Below are 19,902 nucleotides of genomic sequence, written 5' to 3' on the forward strand. Positions count from 1 at the left end.
AAAAAGAAAGAAAAAAAATGATGAATCTTTTGAAAAATTTGCCATTTTCGAAATTCAAAATCATTGCGTTTTCAGGCAGATAGATTTACCACCTAAATAAATTGCTGAATAACATTTCCCATATGTCTACTTTACATTTTCAAATCCACTTACAAATCGAATATCGCTTTTCTGTATTTTCAAAATTGACTATTTTGGGGATAAATACTGTTTTGAATGAAATTTTAAATATTTAGCATTTAAAAACCCCTATACAATCAACCCTCTGTCAAATCTGCACCCCTCAAACCATCAGAAACAACTTTTAGGAAAATTGTTAACCCCTTGAGATATTCATAGTAATTGAATCAAAATGGAGGTGATATTAAGAATGGTCAAATTTTGTCGGTTATACGTATATTTCCAAAAGATAAAAAAGAAAAACCCACCTTACAATTTGTTACGCAATTTCTCCCAAGTACAGAGACACCCCCCCCCCCCACATGTGGCCGTTACACGTTTTACTTGTGGGTGCAGGGAGACGCAAAAGGGAAGGAGCAACGTGTAGCTGCCAGGAATTTAGTTTTAGCTTTTTCGTTATTGGGGCCATGTGATGGCTTTTTTTTTTGTGGAATGAGATGCTTTTTCCAGTGTTACCGTTTTGGGGTTGGTATCCCCTATTGTTCACTGTATAGCCTAATAATTATGTTATCTTTATTCTACGGGTCGATCCAATTAGAGGGATACTATACTTGAATATTTTTTCTTAAGTTTTACTAAATTTGCCAAATAAAACCCTAATGTGGGGAAAAATCTATCATTTTTGCATTGCAGTCTTTGAAGTGACATAATTTTTTTTTATTTTTTTGGCTACAGAGCTGGTTGATGCCTTGTTTTTTGTTTTGTATGTTGTACTTTTCGTACAGTACAGTATCATTTTGGAGTAGATATGTATTTTTGATCACTTTTTATTGCATTTTTTGTGGGATTAAATAGGTAAAAATGGTAATTTTTGGCAGGTTTTTAACAGTTTTTTTATGGCGTTCATTGTGCAGGTTCAATAATTATTTACTTTTTTATGGGTTGCAGTGATAATATATATGAGGGGTTTGTGTTATGATTTAGACTTTTGTGCGTTATATGTCTCTCTATATGTTATTGGCTTATGGGCATTTTTATTAATTTATGTATTTTTTATTGAAAAACAATTTTTTTAAACTTTTTTTTTTATTTCTTCCACCATGGGACATGAACAAGCAATCATCTGATTGCGTGTTCATGATAATACGCTGCAATACTGATGTGTCATGTACATGCATAAACTGATACTGTGCCTTTAAGAGACGCCATCTTTCAGGCACTGTCGTCAGGCAGCTCCTGGGTCCTGATTGTGTGGAAAATACCCCCAAAAAGACAGTTTAAATGCCACAGTCGCACTGACCGTGGCATTTAAAGGGTTGAACACCTACTGGGGTGTCACCAAAGCTGAGCCGGGATTAACTAAGAGTCGGATATATCCGCTGCTGAACGCTAAGTCACTGCTCTCAGGGGCGGATATATCCGCCGGGGAGCCGGAAGGGTTTAATAAATGGTTAAATACCTGAATACTTGACAGACATGTCAGAATATCTGCAGCAATTCAAACCATGGTTCAAAACAGCAGTAAAATTGGATTTTGTAAATTGTTGAAGGTTAGCTGCAAATGTTCAAATAGTGTGATATACAGAAAGTGGAAGGGAGAGAACAGTATCTAGGCATGATAAATAAACATAGAAAACACAAGAAAATAAAGATTTTTAAATATAAAACCAAAAAGGTGTCGTAAGGAATCGTCAAGAAAATAGATGTGACGGCTACAGGAGAACCACTTCAGTGCATACGGGAGGAGTTCTGCACAGAATGTACTTCTCACCATCGCAGGGCTCTCTGACCAGAATGGGGTAAAATCTCAATACGTATAGGAGGGTGTCGACTGATGACTGATCACCAGTGTAAGGGAAATGTAAGGAAAGCTAAAGGAAACGTACCATATGATTTGATGCATTATAAAGCAAACATACCTTTACTTCTGCAGCTACACTGATGCAGGATCTTATCTTGGTTAATCCCTGTGCTGAGTGGTTTTGCTGATAAAACATATCATAATATAACATATCATATATGATAATGAAGTTCTGTTGCTTCCATGACTGCTCCAGCGCTTCACCTAGACCGTGAGTTATTCACTGCAGGAGCGGAGGATGTAATCCCTGGGTTGTGTCTGAAGGCAGAATAATCAACTGCTGCACCATCCCCCAGCTGCTGTCTAGGAGCGATCCAGCTCAGGTTGATTAGTCATGTCTTGACTAACCTCCATTTGTAATTACAATCTCCGTGTAAGGTGTTTATCTAGGCAGCCAGCCAGACCCAGCTTTCCCAATGTCCTGAATGTTATAATTGTTTTTTCAGCAAAACCACTCAGCTCAGGGATTAACCAATATATGACCCTGCAACAGTGTAGCTACAGCATTCTCAAGGTATGTTTGCATCATAATGCATCAAATCAAATTGTAGGTTTCCTTTAACAAATATAAACAGGAGATGATGTGTGATGTCTCAATAAAGATGAACCTTTAAGTGTGCAAAAATAAAAATATCTTTATTATTTAATTTCTACATAACAGACCAAAGGATAAAAAAATCTGACATCCTATATGCCAAAGATGATAACCAGTATTTGAAAAAAATCTTATAACCGCCATCAATTCATGCATCATACAAGTGAAAAAAAGGAGAGATATTACCAGAATGTATGGGGTGGGGGCTGGCAAACCCTCTTAACAAGCCATTTTAATATAAAAATTCAGGGCAGTTGTTTTGGTTTTCAGTTGTGGGATGTTTTTACCAAAAAATCTATTTTTAAAATGGACACACAATGGTAAATGAGAAACCTGTATCTGTCATTCCAAAAGCCAAACTGTTACTCCTAGCATGGGCAGTCTCCATTGCAATAAATACACACAGAATGTATTGAAGGCCGGATCTAACTCAACCCTCCATATTTACAGTATAAATGGTGGCCTCCTAGACATGGAGGAAAGTACACACTGCTGATATTGCTGCAGTAGTTCTGATAAGTGTACAAGGTATGCCATGTGTATATTACAAGATATCATAACAGTAAAAGATGTATAGGAATGGCACCTGCTCAGGCTATGCGCTGGTAGCTGTACATGCATTTCTCATCACTCAGCCTGCACATCAGCACCCTCTGCAGCCCAACACAAGTATTGCAGCTTCAGTAAATGACTGCAGCCTATATTCATTCTCAGAATTATCTATTTGCCACAAAACCGAGCATAAAACTATATTAACCGTGTATTATGGTTTAATAAAACAGAGAAAATCAATTCCTATAAAAAATATAAGGCAGAATATTCTACATATGATAATGATCTATATTTCTATAGTTAGCTGCAGCTGAAAACCTTTTTACCGGCCCCATTCTTATCATCCTTCTGTAACTTGTTAACAAAGTTAACTTGTGAGGAGCGATAAATTATAAAACTCAACAAAAGATGTCATAAAATAATTTAGATGGATTACTAATGGATTCTTGTTTAGTAGTCAGGACATTGGCATCAACTGCTTGTATTCCCCATATAATAACCCTGTGGCATCTTTCAATAGAATTCTGCGTCTGCACCTTGTACCTGAGCTATAACTGGACAGTGGAAGTGTGTAAGGTCACATCCAATTGACAAGGGGAAACAGAACACACACAAGAGTCAGTTTATGTATATACTTTCAGACGTACAACATAATAACTGCTATATAGGGTACCATAAAACCGTTGTATTGTTTCTTACATAGCACTAGCATATGCCTCAGTGTTGTACAAATCACTGTCAGCAGTGATACTGCTAATGCGGCTGCAAAGAGGAGATCTCACACACCAGTGCACCAGGGTTCTCCAACTCCTACTACAATCCTGAAATATAAATGCATTTTTAACAGTCCTGCTGCTACTAACAACACACAGGGTGATATGGTTATACAGATCTCCAGGGCCAATACCTTACACTGTCTGTAACTTCTGTAAACCTCAAACACTGAACTTTTAAGGCATACAACGAAATTCCCTCATTTTACCCACAAACAATATAGAGCCAACACAATAGCAAGTATTGGGAGTATACAAAAACTCCTGATCAATGTTACAATAATAGAAATCAAGGGATAAAGTAGATAAAGGAAGTTATGCTTCCCGATGCTGAATGTGCCAGCCATAGTCCTACACCACTCTATGAAGAACGGTCCCCTACATGTCTACATTGATGATACAGGGTACAGGGTCAGGTTATCTATTAGTGTGGCCAATCAATAGATGTAGTCACATGAGTCAGTAACAAGCCTGGACCAGGAAGTCCAGAATAATACAAACAACATTTCAAGGGATCCTTGAGAAAAAAAATGTATTTTTGTTGCCTTTGTTTAATACACCATGCTGAGGCCATTTCAAATATTATTTTCTCTAGACGAACAACACTTTTTATTCACTTATGCATTTTGGAGGCGGAACTAATATTCATGTGACCCCGGGGCATCAGAATACCAATAGGAATCATTATATTGAGATTCACAAATATTTTGCTGTCCTTTTTATTTATATGTGATGTTTTGCAGTGTTAAAAATATATATTGTACCACGTCCACACAAATCAAGTATCGGCTGTCCACCAGCCAGTACTAAACTCTCTCCCTTCCCTCTCCCGTGCTACTGATTTACCATTTTTATTACAAAGTGAAAGCTCTTAAGAGAAGGCAAAAAAAAAAAATCTAATCAGGCTGAAGAGATAGAAAAGTTGCGCAGCTTGTGTGTGCCCCCTCCAGATTCTATCACCGCTCCATCTTCAATTCATTGCTTCCCGGTGTCGTTATGACACAGTGCCACAAATCAATGCAGACAGCGGAGCCAGGGCCCGGCGCTCCAAGGCAGCAACACGGACAGGCTCCCTGAACTGCGATTTGCTAATAACACATAATAGCAGCTATTTGTGCTTGTGTTAAATCATACATTTCACTGTGGCTTTATTAAGGGATTTTTAAACTCTTTTCCAAATTGGATTTCTCGTTGCTTCCTAATTTCATGATCAATCATATTAAAATGAAACTTCTTGGCGGAGGGGGGTGCCAGGTGCCAAAGAGCGGTACAACTACAGGAGAGATTTCAAATGTGTCCAGCAAAATCCTCACAGATTACTAATCAACATGGGGCTGGTACCCTGGGTTAAGGCAAAGAGTAAAAATTACAAATTAATGTGGGAATATTTTTCACCAGAAGGGGATAAAAGTGAACATTAAAAGGCAGAAGTGATGGATAATAATGTACACAATTTCTCAGTGTTTGCTGACTGTAGATTCTACAATGCTCTGTACATGGGATATATACAGCCAACGGTATGGTACAAAGAAGTGGATGCACATGTCTACATGTCAATATATTTCTGGTATAAAAATATTGATGACCGATCCCAAGAATAGGTCTTCAATATCAGCACCCAGCACCCCCACACTCAGCAGCTGAATGAAACAGTTACAATTTACTTGTGTATAGTGGCTGACCTGAGTCACTGCAGCTTGGATTCAACTGAAATATTGAGCAGTACCCTGGATGTGTCTGCTTACTAGAGAGAACAGCCTGTACAGGACCCCCACAAAACCAATATCGAGGACCTATTCTTAGGACATGTTATCAACATATTTAGCCTGGAAAAGGAAGACTGGATTTAACCCCATTAAATTACTCGCACTCTCACGTAAGGTATGAAATGGCCAATGGTTAATGTCATCTCTCACCAGCTTACCTATAACAAAAAAATACCCTATAAAGTCATAAGGATCTGAATTTGAGGACCTGCATTTGCTATCAAGTAATTGGAAACTCTTTAGTTTCTATTCAGATCCCAGTTTAGAGAGTGATCTAAGAAATGACCACAGCAGCACAAAACTCTCCTGAAATCTAGATCACATTAAGGCAGCTCAGCTTATAAAACATTATCTACACTGTAACCAACCATCAGCTGGGATTATTAGGGTACATGGCCTGTACCAGGGCTTTAGGGCCTGGATGTAAATAAGGCAAGACATTTTCACTGACAGCAAGCAGAGTTCTGGACAGCACAACACATATTTAAATATAGGTTATCTGACCTAGAACGAGTCACACAGGTCACAAGTTTCCTCTCACAGAATACATGATTACATCTCACGCTTATTCATCCCCCGTCCCATTCAAGGTATTTAGTATGGATCATGTTGCAGTACATCATTAGGAAATACAGCGTTCCTAAGTGATGAATTAGGAGATCGGCTATGTAGAATTATTGGAATCTGCATTAGAGAACAGCTTCCCTGTGGTGCACAGTGTGTGATATATGAAAATATTGGCCGATCTCAGTGTATGAAGCCTTCTGCCGCCGGGATGAACCTATTGGATGTGTACAGTATCATGCCCACGAGCCTCGGTCCTGCAGCTCTCCCCTCGGTCACTGGTTTCATTCCTGCTGTTCTGTTTTCATGGCTTGAACCTTATGACAGCAGGAATAGCCTTGTGGTTCATTGATTACAAGGACTGCATTGTAACAATGTGCAACGTGAGATTGTAACTAGGAAGATTTCTGGATAGTAGTAGCATGCATAAACATTTAAATCAATTTAGATCAACTTAATCTGGATAATCTCAGATTAGCTAGACATTTGTGTGTAGGTTCCGTTCCCTATTAGGGAACTACAGTTTAATACTCTTAAAATAAAATTTGGCTGAGATGCAACACCGGACAAAGTCTAAGCACAAGTCCTCACACACTAACGTGGAATATTGCTTCAGCGGCTAGCACATGTCCCCATATACATCTATGGGGACTGGATTCCACTGGCCAATGCAGTCAAATGCCTGTGTCGAAAAAGATACAGTAGGTCCAATTCTTACTCGAGTTTGTTGCTTGTGCAGTCTTATCAGCAAGTGAGTAGCCAGGCCACAAACAAGGGATCATAGCCCCTTCTTTGCAGCACACAAACTGCATTTGATCCACAAGTGCTGCAATTTATGGAATGGCCACAGAGTTCCAAAGGTAAATTATTCATATGGGACAGGTAGACTAGTGCAAGATATTTGCACTAAAAGGGGTAATCTGAGACACAATATTTTTTCTATTAGATTTCCCCATGGTCAACCAGTAACCTAATGAAAGTGACCTCATTTCCCCGTAGATGATGCAGCAGTGGAAGCCCTGCACCCCTTCAGGTCTATGTTAGGAATAGGAGAGACATGTGACTACCACAGCCAATCAGTAGCTGAATGACAACACACTGGCCCTAAAGGTGCTGCTCAGCCACTGACCAGGTGCAGGAGGTGGGCACGTAAAAGAGATAAAACATATGTCAAACAATCCCTTTAAGAAGTTTACATGTTAAATTTATGCTTTAGAATTCTGACATCTTTGTCTACGTCAACACTTCAAAATGCCTAAAATGGTCACACAAGATTTGCCAAACCCACACCTATTGCAGGAGTTGGGACCGCTGACCCTCCATTGAGTTTGGTAACCCCTGTTCTCTAGATATCTGTGGGTCCTAAAGGAGGGATCTGCATCTAGCAAGCATTTATGACATATTTGATGAATATGTTCTAAATACTGTTCATGCAACTTCCCCTTTAAACATTCACATACCATGCATAGACAAATTGTAGATGCAAATAAAGAAAATGCCAGAATAGATTATGTTATAAGTTGCTTTCTTTACAACAATATGTTGTCTTAATGGGGGTTATCCAAGAGTAGTAATAACAAACAAACAAACAAACAAACATGTACTCACCTCCTCCGTCACTCCTGATTTCCTGTGCCGCCGTCCGTCTAATTTATGCCCCTGTTTGTTTACAGGGGCGCGGAAGCAGCGCTCGGGGAGCTTCCAGCCGGCAGAGGTGGCTGGTCACTCCCATCTGTCCCCATCTCTCAGCATTATAGGCGCTGGGATATGGTAACGGATGGGAGTGGTTGGCCCGCCGGAAGCTACCCAAGCTGTGGTGCGGGACATCAGCAGCGATGGAGGATGTGAGCACAGGTTTATTTAAAAAAAAAAAAAAAAAAAAAAGTCTGTCCCTATATTATTGCTACTCTCAGATAACCCCTTTAAGGACATCAGACTTACAGATGACCCCTAGTTACAGACCTCTCTGCCCACGGTGACCTCTGATGAAACTCTCTGGGGGCTTTACTATAGTCCCAGGTTGTAATGATAAGCTGTAAGGTGTCTGTAATAAAGATTTATTGACAATCCTTGTTCCCATGATAGCAAAAAAATCCCCAAATGTATTTTCTGGAGTTACAATTATAAAATATACCATTACAAACTTACATACAAATTCAACTTAAGAACCTACCTTATGCATAACCAGAGGACAGCCTGTACTACTATATTATTTCATCATATCTGAGACCGCAAGAGAGTGGGAGCAGTCTCTTCCGTTTCCTCCATGTGCAGTGTATGGGAGAGCTCACTGCAGATAGTCTCCCACCCATCAGCTTGGGGAAGACAGAATACAAGCCATGTAAAGGCAAGATGTTATTACTCTACTTAAAACACATTTTATTACCTTATCCAGAAAAAAAAGTCACCTAAAAACATAGATAAATTTTAAGATCCTACAACTACATACAAATATCCTTATCTTACTGATGTCTGGAGATGCACAAACTGCTGAGGTGTCAAATATACATATATACACATTTATCTGCTTGTGCCAGCGGGTCTGTGTGCAAATGTCAAAGTGCGTTAGGGTATAGTAGGAAAGAAGATGCGCTCTGCATTTGTTAAAATGTCGCCATGCTAGATGTATGCTGAGAAGTGGCTTGTAAAATGGCAAATTCAGCAAAAGAGGCTTGCATACATATATCTATTATATACCGTTCTGGAAAATCTAGGTTACTGACAAAGAAAATAAATGCCAAACGCAAAACAACAAATCAAGGCTCCTCTACTCCTCAGGGTCACTGTGACTCTATACAGAAACACCCAAACCCCTAGCCCAGCACCCCTTCCCCCATTGCCGAGCCTGTGTGATTGGTGCACGGAGCGGCAAAGAAGGCAGGGGAAAGAAAAGAATAGAAGTAATAAAAATGTAATTACATAAAAATGCTAACGATATTCCATCTGTCCTTTCACTTGGCCTAGTGGGCTTCTCAGCTCCACGTCTTGCCATTACTGCAGCTCACAGCGACAGAATAATGGAAGTATTAACAGAGGGGGGCAGAGGAATCCTTATTAATCTGATGCATGAGGAATAGCAGCCATCATTACGGAGACGGGAAGGGACTCACGGATATTCCTGCCTGCAGCCGCGCGCTGTTCAGCAGGGAGCTTGTCACTGCTTCACTCTCCGTTGCCCTGGAAACTGACTCCTGCAAAATAAAGATTATTAAAGCGCATATGATTATGGGCCGCTGCTGAATCACATTCTTATCACACAAATTTCATTTTTCAACCCAAATTGCATTTCAGAGGCCCCTCTTCCCCCCGCCCAATCACACACAAAAATCTGACATAACCTTCTAGCCTCCTACGCACATCTCAAATAATTAGATGCCAGGATTTTAGATACACAACCGTTTCAGACAATTACAATTGCGCAAACCGTGATAAATGCACAAAACGCGCAAACAGTACTCGTATAAGATATCTTCAGACTAAGCCAGAAAATGTGGTATATAATAATGTATTATGCTTATACCGTACACACACACCCATAAGGACAAGAGACAAAGAACATTCTGGGCACTTTCTGCCTATGCTAATGGAAACACATTAACATCCGTCTGCCAAGAGGTCAATGACAATCCTATATACTTCTGCATATTGACATGTAGTCCACAGAATAAAACGCATAGACCATCTCTTTGTGTGGATTGTCTGCTTTGCAGTGTAAAATCTAAGCAGCTTTTAAAGCTATTCACTGCACTCGCCAGCAGAGGGAGCTGCAGCCATGCAGGGGAGACAGTGTCAGAAGTGTTAATGATCACACCCAGTGACACAGAGAGCATAGGCCCAGTAAATAAATCATGTAACCCAAAAGCCTGCTCAGCCCTTCTATACACACATGCTGAAAGCCTTTGTCTTTTATTGAAGGGTAAGAAAATCACCTTGTATCACAGTAAACAATAATGTGCCTTTCTATGGATGTGCCATCAATATGATAGAAACTGCATTACAATTTACCAAACAGATTACGACAAATAGTGGAAAAAAAACATGCCGCTTATGAATTTTACCAAGACACAAGGCTGCCTGCATAAAACCTTTACAATATATCACCAGCAGATTCCATCGTGCTGGACTGGTACCATGAGAGAGTAAACAGAACACAGTCCACAAGAGCTTACACTCGGATATGTTTAGTGTCCACTCAGCACAAGTATGTGAAGTAAACCTTAGTCCACCACATCAGAATATCATATAATCCCTTTGTGGGCATTTTATGTCCTTGGAGTATATTTCTATGTGGATCCAACAATCCACCTCCAATGCAAGTAATGCAGATCCTTGTGCGTGTCACTGCCAAAACGGGTCTGGAAGGCTCAGATTTACAGTAGATGCCATATGTGTGGCATACCTGGATGTGATATGAAGACGAGGCAAACACTTGTGTGTGACAGCCTCTATATGGGAGTTGTGGAAACACTTCATTTGTCTTACAGCAAGAAGAAGAATACCCATTAGCCACTTACCATGGCATTAGCAGCTACTGCAGGGGTCCTAGTTGCTTTGATCATACGTTCCAGAGAGAATTTGTGAAATACAGACTGCCCAACCCAACACTAAGGGTATTGAAACATCAAACCAGGACCTCCTATAAAACCTCCAAGCAGTGGAGACATCTTATTAAAAAGGAAAATGGTGGACCCTAGACGTCATGGTAACATGAGAAAACTCTCTATTCTCCGCTTTAAGGACCAATGTTGTATTTGGGCATGTTAGAAGACTTCAAGAAATCAGTCACCTTTTATTGCCTGATCTGTCGGCATCTCAAGGGGGAGTGAGGTAAAAATTGCCCAGCAGCTTGTAGAAATAATACAAAAATGTGTAAATCAGGCGTCCAATAATGTGACAGAACAGCAGTGAATATTACAATCACCTCTAGGACAACATCTGCTCCCCTCATGCCAGAGCACCCCCTCCTCCTGCCTTTGCCTGTGGATATATCTGTTTAGAGTAATATGCATAAATGTGGCAGCAAATCTCTTAACATATTTTATTTGTGTGTGTGATGGAGTCTCACATGCATCAGATAACATACCAAAGAAGATAAAACCGGGAAATATGTGGTTATACTGGGAGCTACTGGGGGACAAGGTCATCTAGGAACACACTTTAAAATGCAGCTTCAAAGGCAATATCATTAAAGGGGTATTCCCACCTCAGCTACTACAGTTAATTTAATTCCTTACCCCACAAAATACATTTCTTCAATGCATTATTTTAAAAAATTATCTTTATTCCTATAACAGTATAAATGGGGCATACCTGCCCCCTAGTAACGGCCCTCTGCTATCACTAGATGCGGCCACCGGCGGTGGCCATGCAGGTGCTTAGAATGAGGCTTCTCTGAACCTGCCTCGAGTGTGTGTGAACATGCATAGCTAGCGCTGGATCAGGGCGGCTGCACGTGCATATGCAGTAGCTTCACAGCAGTCCTGGCCGATCAAGCCTTAGGGTGATATCACACATGGAATTTTTGGGCAGTTTTTAGTTCGTAATAATCGCATGCGTTTTAGTCCAGTTTTCTGAATTTCAGCAATGAAAAACAGACAAAAACGCATGCGTTTCTTACTATCTGAAAACGCACCAACTGCTGTGTACTGCAGCAAGCCAGCACTACTAGATGAAGAGAACTTACTAGTGCCGGCTCGCTGCAGTACACAGCTGTCCCACGGTAAGGCTTGATCGACCAGGACTGCTGTGAAGCTACTGCGCATGCCCGACAGCCGCCCTGATCTAACGAGCGAGGTAGATGTGAACTGCGCATGTGCCACCTATGCGTGTTCACATACTCGTGGCAGGTTCAGAAAAGCCTCATTCTAAGCGCCTGGTTGCATCTAGTGATAACAGAGGGCTGTTACTAGGGGGCAGGTAAGCTCCATTTACACTGTTATGGGAATAAAGGTAATTTTTTAAAAAAATAATTCCTTGAAGAAATGTTTTAGGGGGAATAGGGATTAAATTAACTGTAGTAGCTGAGGTGGGAAGTTATAGTGCTATAAATATCTCAATAAATGCTAAAGAATGAGGAGAGTAGAAAATGAAGAGATCTGGCTGCACAATGTGCGGCAGAATTACAGCTCCATTATAGGTCTATGGCAGTGATGGCGAACCTTTTAGAGACCGAGTGCCCAAACTCCAAACCAAAGTCCATGTAATCATCGCAAAGTGCCAACACGTCTATTCAGCCTAAAATCACACTATACCACTCTATAAGGGACATATAATACTGCTACATGATGACCATTACCAGTACAACACGATAAATACCACCATACTGATAATAATAATAACAGACCACTAAAGAAAGTCCAACATCAGCAGTTATATCACAAAGCAGGAGCAAGTACAGCGGGGAACACTACCCCCATCCAGTGAGGATCACTACCCCCATCCAGTGAGGATCACTACCCCCATCCAGTGAGGATCACTACCCCCATCCAGTGAGGATCACTACCCCCATCCACTGAGGATCACTACCCCCATCCACTGAGGATCACTACCCCCATCCACTGAGGATCACTACCCCCATCCACTGAGGATCACTACCCCCATCCACTGAGGATCACTACCCCCATCCACTGAGGATCACTACCCCCATCCACTGAGGATCACTACCCCCATCCACTGAGGATCACTACCCCCATCCACTGAGGATCACTACCCCCATCCAGTGAGGATCACTACCCCCATCCAGTGAGGATCACTACCCCCATCCAGTGAGGATCACTACCCCCATTCACTGAGGATCACTACCCCCATTCACTGAGGATCACTACCCCCATTCACTGAGGATCACTACCCCCATTCACTGAGGATCACTACCCCCATCCACTGAGGATCACTACCCCCATCCACTGAGGATCACTACCCCCATCCACTGAGGATCACTACCCCCATCCACTGAGGATCACTACCCCCATCCACTGAGGATCACTACCCCCATCCACTGAGGATCACTACCCCCATCCAGTGAGGATCACTACACCCATCCACTGAGGATCACTACACCCATCCACTGAGGATCACTACACCCATACACTGAGGATCACTACCCCCATCCACTGAGGATCACTACCCCCATCCACTGAGGATCACTACCCCCATCCACTGAGGATCACTACCCCCATCCAGTGGCAATATGAAGGATTGTTGAATTTGGCAGGGGGTGTGTAGGGTAATGTGTATGTTGTAGGGTGGAGGGTGGGTGCACTGAACAGCAAATCTACATGCAATCAGGCAGGTGAATTTACCATCAAATCACCACATATGACACATGTCTGTGGCCACACACACACATACGTATATACATATATATACTGCCCTTGGTCTGGAGCTCTGGGCACCTGTGCCATGCTGTCAGTGAGGGCAGTATAGCGCACCCCAGGGTCACTGGCAGCATGGCACAGTGACAGGAGAACTGGATAAGGGGCAGTATACATGTGGCCACAGACATGTGTCATACAGGGCAGTTTGGGACACTAAACAATAAGCACCTACAGTTGTTCAGTGTCCCAAAGCTGCCTGCCTGCTGCCTGTGTAATGCACACAGAGCAGCTCCTGCCCTCCTGCGGCACTCCTCTGTACTCACTGTGCGCTGATGCTGTAAGCTCCGGCAGTTCCCTCTCACTCTCCTCCTGTTCCCGGGCTGAAGGGGGAGAGGGAGGGAGTGGAGGGGCGGCACTGACCTGCTGCTGTGTCTCTAGGCAGCACTAATGAGCACAGAGCAGGTCAGACGCAGCCTTCAGTGAAAGAGATCACTGGAGCTCTCGGCGATCGGCAGCCTTTCCTGCCTGCCGGGAGTTCTAATGATTTATATATAGACAGCAGGGGAGATGGTCCGCGTGCCCACAGAGAGGGCTCGGCGTGCCCTCTCTGGCACGCGTGCCATAGGTTCGCCACCACTGGTCTATGGCATCAGGTCAGCCACAGTGACCGAGCCGAGCACCCACTTCCCCTCCCTTCTCCACCTGGCCGTGCGCTACTTTTCATTAATCCATATACTACTCCATTGATGATAAGAAACCCTGCCTCCTTTCTGCAGTCTGTACAGTAATATACCAGTTAGTCTTCGGCATGTTCTGCCAAAGGCACAAACATGGCAGGAATAGCACCTGCCGGCCATGTGTGAGTCAATAGAAAACCATTTGTCCGTGTGCCATTTGGGTATGCCATGCCCCGATTAAGGGCAACAAACATGTTGCTGGGGTATACTGACCAATCTATGATATAAAGATTCATTGTTTTATTACAGGTTTCCAGATTCAAACTTATACTGTGGATAATATATATTATATATATTATGTAGAGCCTCGTGGACCCGTGACCAACAAGCAGTATTCGGGACTTCCTGTGACAAATAGCGTATTGCTGGATTCTGGTAGATGGAGGGAGCATGCAGGGATTACTGTATGCATGCTCCCTCTGTCATAGCTAATCCCATAGAATTGACTAGAGGGATGTACCAAGGATATTTACATACCCTCCAATCACTGTTCCCTTTGGCGTTACAAAAACATTACCAGGGAAAGTACAATGAAGTATGGGCGACCCGGTTAGGGTCTAGTGCTTTCCCTAGTAAAGTTTTGTAATAGTGGCCAACCCCTTCTGCAAATTGAAGAGTTTACCGCACATACTGCTGTACATAGTATGGGGACTGTAATTGGTGAGCACTTCAGCCACTTTTAACTTGAATGGAATTGAACTGCACACAGGTTGTGTGATGTTTAATGGTATCCTCCCTGTCCTGTGATGTCAAAGAAGCTTTAGGAAGCCGACTCCCCCACTGATCTCGATTTGACCAGAATATATAAGCTGTACACAAATGTAAATTTTCTGCCTTTGAAAAACTTTGTAACTATGACATGAATTTTCAGAATGGACTGAAATCTGCAACTCTCCTAACTCTACCTGTAGCCTTTCCCTTATAACAAGAATTGTAAAGAATTCTATATGGACGTCAAATACCAACCTAAGATTTCTGGTGATTAATGCGAAATCAGTCAGGGTCTGCTGAGTACAAACATCCGGTCACTACAGGATAATGAAAACACAAAACCTGTGCAATATAGCAAAAAGAATACATTGTGACATCCCCAAGTACAAAAAAAAAGCCTAGCTAAAAAATAAAAGCACAAATGTGATTGTTTGCAATGATTATCTAGACTCCCAACTTGTTAGGAAGTATCTTTTTAAATGTCTATCACTAGAGATGTACGACCCTCCCTAAGACACACATTAACACAAGGACACACTATGGGGTCCTGGCCATCCCCCATGTTAATAGTTGAATCAAAGCCATTACCGCTGGGGAGGAAGGGAGAGGGAAAAAAAAAGAAAAAGGAAAAAAAAAAACAACATGCTTTGCCGTCTGAAACCTGTTTCTAATCAGGACGGATACTCCTGTGGGGTCAGATAAAAGTGATTAGCTTATTAAAAGCATAGCTTTGCTATTTAATAAGCAAAAATGATTAGAAATTCTACCAGAGAAGCTGATAATTTCTGCCTTTCTAGTTAAGACAGCAAAATTGCATTCATTATTAGTGTCTAGATTCATTAACAATTCAATTTATAGATATTAATGCTTATAATGCATGCTTCGCTTGCCAAAACTTGGAAGAGAAATTGTTTCAATTAACTTTCATGGATCACAAGTCCTACAGGATAAGTATTTTTAGACAAAAAGATACAAACACTTCCCTCCAGCAATGCTAATGCACAGATGGATCTCTCCTGTAAGGTCACTGGGACTCTTGGAGACAGGGCCAAGGGATGGGGGGGAACTAATTTACTTTCAGGGGAGATAAGACAAAACAGATGCCCCCTGATGTTTCGCCCTGGTAAAAACACATGCACATTCAGCAATTGTAGATTTAGTTTTCAATTGCTTTATGAGAAATTTTGATTCTGAAGAACAGATCTTAACAATGACTTTCAGGTTAAGAAAAAACAGCTTCTAACCTACAGCCCTGCCTGTTATGTTTTGGGAAGGTCTTGGGTGTACTGTAAGGACCAAGTAAGAACTCATGCACCTGGAAATGCATTACAACAAACATGAAGACAAGGAGGTTCTCTTGGGCCTTGTACTATAGAGCCATAGGGCCACATATCCTGAGGATTGTGGAAGTATTAGTTGGCTGTTAAGTAGATGCAATGCTTTGGCTTAATATAAATAAGGCCCCATGCATGTTTTTTTTTTATAATTGCTCCGGCCCTGGGTAACAGATCGTTTTCCTTATTCATATATTCCTTTAATAGTATTAACACCGTTATATTAAATCCAAAGTATAAAGGGCTCCAGAGAGCCCCAGAGATTTTTTTAAAAAAATTATGCTTATGAGTTCAAGGGGCTATGTGCTCTGGCTTTACAGACTGACGCTCTCCAACTTTCTCCCCTCGTCCCTCAGCACTTGTGCAGTAAGCACAAGAAATGTAACAGCCTGTAAAGCCAGATCACATAGGGGCTAGGGTAGTCTCCAAGACTCAAATGCATAATTTTAAAAGTTGATTTTAGAAGAAAGGAGGCCATGGATAAAAATATAAATTTAAGAGGATTACCTTCACTGTGTCTGGATCTATGAGTAAGTGGCCTGGTTTGTTGCGCTTGACTTTGATGGTAGATTTCCTTTAATAGGTACATTAGGGTCCAAAAGAAGGCAGATTTATGAATTCATAAAACAACCATGTGCAACGTCCTTCATATCATTTATGTACCAGAACATAACTACATTTATCAGTGTGGAGAGAGATGTCTATGTGAACCTCTTCACTGCAGCCCCAGTGACTAGCAAATGTAGTTGTTACTCTCCTCTGTCGCCTTACCAATCTAACTTTAGAAAATACCTCAATTGCAATCACATCCAAAGTAATGGTCCCTTTAAGAAAGATATAAATAGCCCAAACACCGGTTGGTTGTGAGAGACCCTCGACATGGTCTTTCTAATCAGAAAAATGGTAATGGACACTTCCCATTGCTCAGTGATGTGATTCATGTGACACTGGAATATAAATATGTGCAAGTGCTACCTACGGTAGTGATATTATCCCCTGAACTCTTCAACCAATTCATTCTGTTCCATCATAAAGAGATCATCTACTTTCTCCATTCACCTCAAATAATAGAAACAATTAATCACCCAGTTAGGTCCTACCAAAGACAATGGGGCTTATTTACTAAAGGTCCACGGATCACATTTCCGTCAGACTTCCCGACATTTTCGGGATTTGCACCGCTGGGAGATATATTTAGCAGGGGATTGTGTCGCAAGCGATTGGGTAAGTAAATGTGCCCCAATTACTTTTGGCTCAATAATAAAATCAACTCTATATTAAAAAATGTTCCAGCAAGTACAGGATACATTATTAAAATGTCAGAAAGAAAACTATACTTGAAAACATGAAAAACTAAAAACCAGCATCGCATGGTAAAACAATACCTGGTGCCCTCCAAAATGTATAAAAAGAAAATTCTGAAAAACTCTGCGATTATGGGAAGAGGCAAACAAGTCAGCCAATAGGCATTTGGGGGCATTTGGTGAACGGCATATACTCAGCTAGTCTAGAGCCAAGCAAATGAGCTGCACTTGACTCGCTGTCATTCTGCTTAAATAATGAGCTTTTGGTTGATCTAGTTCATTAGAAAGAGTAAACACAACGAGAACGCGTCTGAAAAGAGAGCCTTTTCCACTCTGCCTGTTTTATTGCTGCTTATTTGGTTAGGCATATTAGCATAAGAAAAGCATTCTCAGCATATAATTAAATAGCGAGGAGAGACACGCGTTTCAGGGCCGGAAACAACAATAGGGAGAGATTTCTGGCTATGTCAACCTTTCCCAATAAACATTTGGAGAGAGAGATTTATAGCAGATTCCTGAAAAGAACACAGTACACTTATTACTTAGTGAGCGGGTAAAAGATTATCTCAGATGACAATTATGGGCTTGGTGCCCACCAAGTGGTTTGTAAGAGGTGGTTCTTTATGGGGTTTTGTTCAGTAATTCATTGTACAACAGCCTTCAAGTCTTCTCACAGTTACCCGATATAAGGCAGGTGTAGAAGTGTCCATTATATCTAAGCAGAAAAATGCTCCTCTTCTCAAACTCTACCGCATACCTAAATTTTATTGTGGGAAAATTGGCAACTAATTTTACTTAACAGTAATGAATGATTATTGGTATAAACACAGGTAAAAGACATTTATGAACCAGGCAAATAAGGGTGCCAGAATTCATATTTTTTAAAAATGGGTGATATGTCAATACTAGAAAAATCCATAATTTTGTGATATTTGTAGCCCTAATAACAAAATGTTACAATTTTTATATTGATAAATTAGAATTCCTGAGAAGCAACTGTGTTGGGATACAGTGGCAGCTAAGTGAGATCTTGACAGGGTTAAGCGTCTCTGATGGAGTGCTCTCTTCCCCTAGTATTGCTAAATGTGGTAACTGTAAAGGGTACATCTGTGGACAGGGAGATTTTGGTAGCTGCTTTAAAGGGCACCTACCACCACAAATCTACCTATAAAGGTAGATCGGGTGGTAGGTGGATCAATAGGACGTGAGGATAGCCCTTTTAAGGGCTAATCCTCACGTCCCCGCAATGTTTTGAAAACTTTTATTGCCCCAATATTAAAATTTTCTTATGCGGCTACTGGGGCGTGGAGTAGCCGCATCTGAGGTTACACGAGGCGGCTACTCCACGCCCCGGTAGCCTCTTTTCTCCTCCTACCAAAAATCTTCGGCGCGCAGCTACGAGGAGCTGCGCGCCCTCGTCCGGCACACCTGCTGTCTGCGCATGCGCAGAACAGCAGGCCCGCGCCTGCGCGGTCACTGCTACGGAGTCGGAGCTGCACAGGCGCGGGCCTGCTGTTCTGCGCATGCGCAGACAGCAGGTGTGCCGGACGAGGGCGCGCAGCTCCTCGTAGCTGCGCGGCGAAGATTTTTGGTAGGAGGAGAAAAGAGGCTACCGGGGCGTGGAGTAGCCGCCTCGTGTAACCTCAGATGCGGCTACTCCACGCCCCAGTAGCCGCATAAGAAAATTTTAATATTGGGGTAATAAAAGTTTTCAAATTGCGGGGACGTGAGGATTAGCCCTTAAAAGATAAGATAAGATGGTTACCAATTTTGCCACACTAAGTGTACATTCAAACAAGGTATTTTCACCTGGGCCAAAGAGAATGAACGGATGGTGCCGTTACACGGCAAAATGTAGGACATGTCCTATATTTCGCCATGCGTAATCATAGTGCGGTGAGACAATGTGTGCTCACCACACTGTGATCCAGCACCATAGACGTCAATGGGGGACGACATGGGCCGCAAATTAGTGTCCATTATCAGGTCATGAGTACCAACAGGGCCAAACTATCATATACAAACAAAATCTTTAATTCTTTTGCAGATTGCACACCAGGGCTGTCTAACACTGATCATGGCTCGACATACCTAGGCTGCTTGTCTTCCGGTATTGAAGAGAAGGGTCACATACCCTAGGTAAGAGATTTATGCTTTTCTGATTTTAACCATTGGCTTATTCATTATTTTAGCCTTTGTCAACCAAGATTGTAATGATAATATAAAAAAAATAAAGGTATCAATTGAAATTTCCTGGTTGAAACGGACTTGA

The 19,902-nt window shown here is 41.7% G+C and overlaps 1 protein-coding gene and 1 long non-coding RNA gene across 4 annotated transcripts in view; one reads left to right on the forward strand and one right to left on the reverse strand.

Moving 5' to 3' along the window:
• Positions 1-19,902, reverse strand: part of PMFBP1 (polyamine modulated factor 1 binding protein 1) — a 119,867-nt gene that overhangs the window by 69,341 nt on the left and 30,624 nt on the right. The window contains exon 3 of one of the 3 annotated variants that reach the window (XM_072117331.1): positions 9,342-9,422. The exons of 1 other annotated variant lie outside the window; for it this stretch is intronic. In XM_072117331.1, the coding sequence (XP_071973432.1) occupies positions 9,342-9,422 (81 nt within the window). Of the gene's footprint in view, positions 1-8,404; positions 8,586-9,341; positions 9,423-19,902 lie in introns of those variants that run through there. One more of the 3 variants, XM_072117333.1, reaches the window with a different exon arrangement.
• LOC140070625 (uncharacterized) overlaps positions 1-19,902 on the forward strand; it is a 35,442-nt gene that overhangs the window by 9,373 nt on the left and 6,167 nt on the right. Inside the window, exon 2 of the long non-coding RNA XR_011848959.1 lies at positions 19,678-19,769. This is a non-coding gene — a long non-coding RNA (uncharacterized lncRNA). The remainder of the gene's footprint in view (positions 1-19,677; positions 19,770-19,902) is intronic.

The sequence above is a fragment of the Engystomops pustulosus genome, chromosome 7 (assembly GCF_040894005.1).
Source record: "Engystomops pustulosus chromosome 7, aEngPut4.maternal, whole genome shotgun sequence".
Classification (NCBI taxonomy): Eukaryota; Metazoa; Chordata; class Amphibia; order Anura; family Leptodactylidae; genus Engystomops; species Engystomops pustulosus.